Source organism: Eimeria mitis, genomic scaffold, assembly GCF_000499745.2.
Source record: "Eimeria mitis Houghton genomic scaffold, Emh_scaff3124, whole genome shotgun sequence".
In the NCBI taxonomy this organism is placed as follows: Eukaryota; Apicomplexa; class Conoidasida; order Eucoccidiorida; family Eimeriidae; genus Eimeria; species Eimeria mitis.
In genome coordinates, this window is record NW_013571468.1 from 3,385 (window position 1) to 6,094 (window position 2,710).

General features: G+C 39.0%; 1 protein-coding gene across 1 annotated transcript in view; it reads right to left on the minus strand.

Moving 5' to 3' along the window:
- Window positions 1-1,687: 1,687 nt before the first annotated feature.
- Window positions 1,688-2,710, minus strand: part of EMH_0062450 (uncharacterized protein) — a gene marked incomplete at both ends in the record, with an annotated part of 1,487 nt that continues 464 nt past the window's right edge. Inside the window, one exon of the mRNA XM_013498035.1 lies at window positions 1,688-2,539. Coding sequence (XP_013353489.1) covers window positions 1,688-2,539 — 852 coding nt within the window. The remainder of the gene's footprint in view (window positions 2,540-2,710) is intronic.

Sequence of the window (2,710 nt, forward strand, 5' to 3'; positions counted from 1 at the left end):
ATACGTAAACAAATAAATAAATACATAAATATATAAACAAACAAACAAACAAATGAATAAATAAATAAATAAATAAACAAAAATAAATACATAAATAAACAAAAGTAAATAAACAAAAATAATTTAAATAAGGAAATCTATAAATAAATAAATAAATAAATAAATGAACAAACAAATAAAAGAATAAACAAACAAATAAATAAATAAATAGACAAATAAACAAACAAAATAAACAAATAAACAAACAAATAAACAAAATAAATAAACAAATAAACTAAAAAAAAAAACAAAAACAAAAAAACAAAACAAATGTTATTTTATAAACTGCGAGGATATTTGAATCCTTTTCTTTTGCTGCTTCTCGTTTTTGTTGTTGCTGCTGCTGCTGCTGCTCTTGCTCTTGCTGCTGCTGCTGCTGCTGCTGCTGCTGCTACTGCGCCCCTTGCTGCTGCTGCTGCTGCTACTGCGCCCCTTGCAGCTGCTGCTTCTGCTGCTTCTGCTGCTGTTGCTGCAGCAGTGTCGCGTTAGCAGCAGCAGCAGCAACAGCAGCAGCAGCAGCAGCAGCAGCAATGAATATATGGGTTTAAAGCGACAGCATACAGAACAAAGACAAAAGAAAACAGCAAATAAATAAAAAAATAAAAAACAAACAAACAAAAAATAAAAAAAAAATAAAAAAATAAAAAAAGGAGACAGATGCTACCTGCTGCATACAGAAACCCTAAACCCTAATTTAGGGTTTATAAAACCCTAAAAAAACAAAAACAAAAAAAAAATAATAAATAGCAAGCATCCGGGTTTAGTGTTTAGGGTTTAGGGTTTAGTGTTTAGCGTTTAGGGTTTAGTGTTTAGGGTTTAGGGTTTAGGGTTTAGGGTTTGGGGTTTAGGGTTTGGGGTTTAGGGTTTAGGGTGAGAGATGCCGCAGAAAGAGCAGCAGATATAGAACAAATGCTGCTGCTGCTTTCTTGCTGCTGCTGCTGCTGCTGCTGTTTTCTTGCTGCCGCAGCAGCAGCAGCAGCTGCTGCTGCTGCTGCTGTTTTCTTGTTGCTGCAGCAGCAGCAGCTGCTGCTGCTAGTGCTTTTGTTGTTGCTGCTATTGCTGCTACTGCTTTTGTTGCTGTTGCTGCTGCTGCTGCTGTTGCTGCTGCTGCTGCTGCTGCTGCTACTGCTTTTGTTGCTGCTGCTACTACTACTGCTTCTGTTGCTGCTGCTGCTGCTCCTGCTGCAGCAGCAGCAGGCATCGCCCCCTAAACCCTAAACCCTAAACCACCCTAATACAAGAAACAAAAACAACAAAAATAAATAAATAAATAATAATACAATTATATTAATAAATATATTTATATAAAAATAAATAAAAACAAATATAATATAAATAAAAAACAAAATAAAATAAATATATTTATATATAAATAAATAAAAACAAATATAATATAAATAAAAAACAAAATAAAAATAAATTAAAAAATATAAAATCGTTAAAATGAAGAACAAAAACCACTGTTGCTGCAGCTGCTGCTGCAGCTGCTGCTGCTGCAGCTGCTGTTGCTGCTGCAGCTGCTGTTGCTGCTGCTGCTGCTGTTGCTGCTGCTGCTGCAGCTACTGCTACAGCAGCTACTGCAGCAGCAGCACCAGCAGCATCTGTTGCTGCGTGTGTGTTGTTTGTGGTGCTGCAGTTGTTTCTACCTTTAATAATTAAGTTGCTGTTGCTGCTGCTGCGGTTGCTGCAGCAATAACTGTTGCTGCTGCTGCTGCTGCTGCTGCTGCTGCAGCTGCATAATCCCATGTTGCTGCTGCTGCTGCTGCTGCTGCTGCTGCTGCTGCTGCTGCTGGTGTTTAGAAATATTATAATCTTCCTGAGCAAACGCCAGCATTTGTGTATTGAGCTGCTGCAGCTGCTGCTGCTGCAGCTGCAGCAGCGCGGAGAGGTCCAGCAGCAGCGACTGCAGCAAAAGATATTCTTGGCCTGTTACCCTTGCTGCTCTTTCATATATTTTGCTGCATTTTATTATATCTTCTGCTGCTAGCATGCGAATATTAAATAAATTAAATACACTCTCTCCTCCTCCTGCTGCTGCTGCTGCTGCTGCTGCTTCTGTTGATGGGTCTGAACCTGCTGCAGCAGCAGCAGCACCTGCTGCTGCTGCTGCTGCTGCAGCAGCAGCAGCAGATGGTTCTCCCTCTTCGTGTATAGATGGCAACCAACCTCCTGTTGGTGTCTTTTGTCTTTTTGCTGCTGTATCTTCTGCTGCTGCTGCTGCTGCTGCTGTTGCTGTTGCTGCTGCTGTTGCTGCTGTGTCTGCTGCTGTTGCTGCATCACCAGCAGCAGCAGCAGCAGCAGCAGCAGGATCTGCTGCTGATGTATCTCCTGATGCAGCAGAACTATATCCACCTGATTCTGGTTTTACTGTTGCTGCTGCTGCTGCTGCTGGTTTGCTGCTGCTGCTGCTGCTGCTGCTGCTGCTGCTGCTGCTGCTGCTGTGCAGCGCCTTCGTGTTTTTGTATATTTCTAAATATACAGACTGAGCGTAAGCCAAAGCCTAAAAAAAATAAATAAAAAATAAATAAAATAAAATAAATAAATAAATAAAATAAAATAAAATAAAATAAAATAAAATAAAATAAAATAAATAAATAAAATAAACTAACACATAAAATCAAAGCAAACAAATAAAAAAAAAACAAATAAATAAATAAAATAAATAAAATAA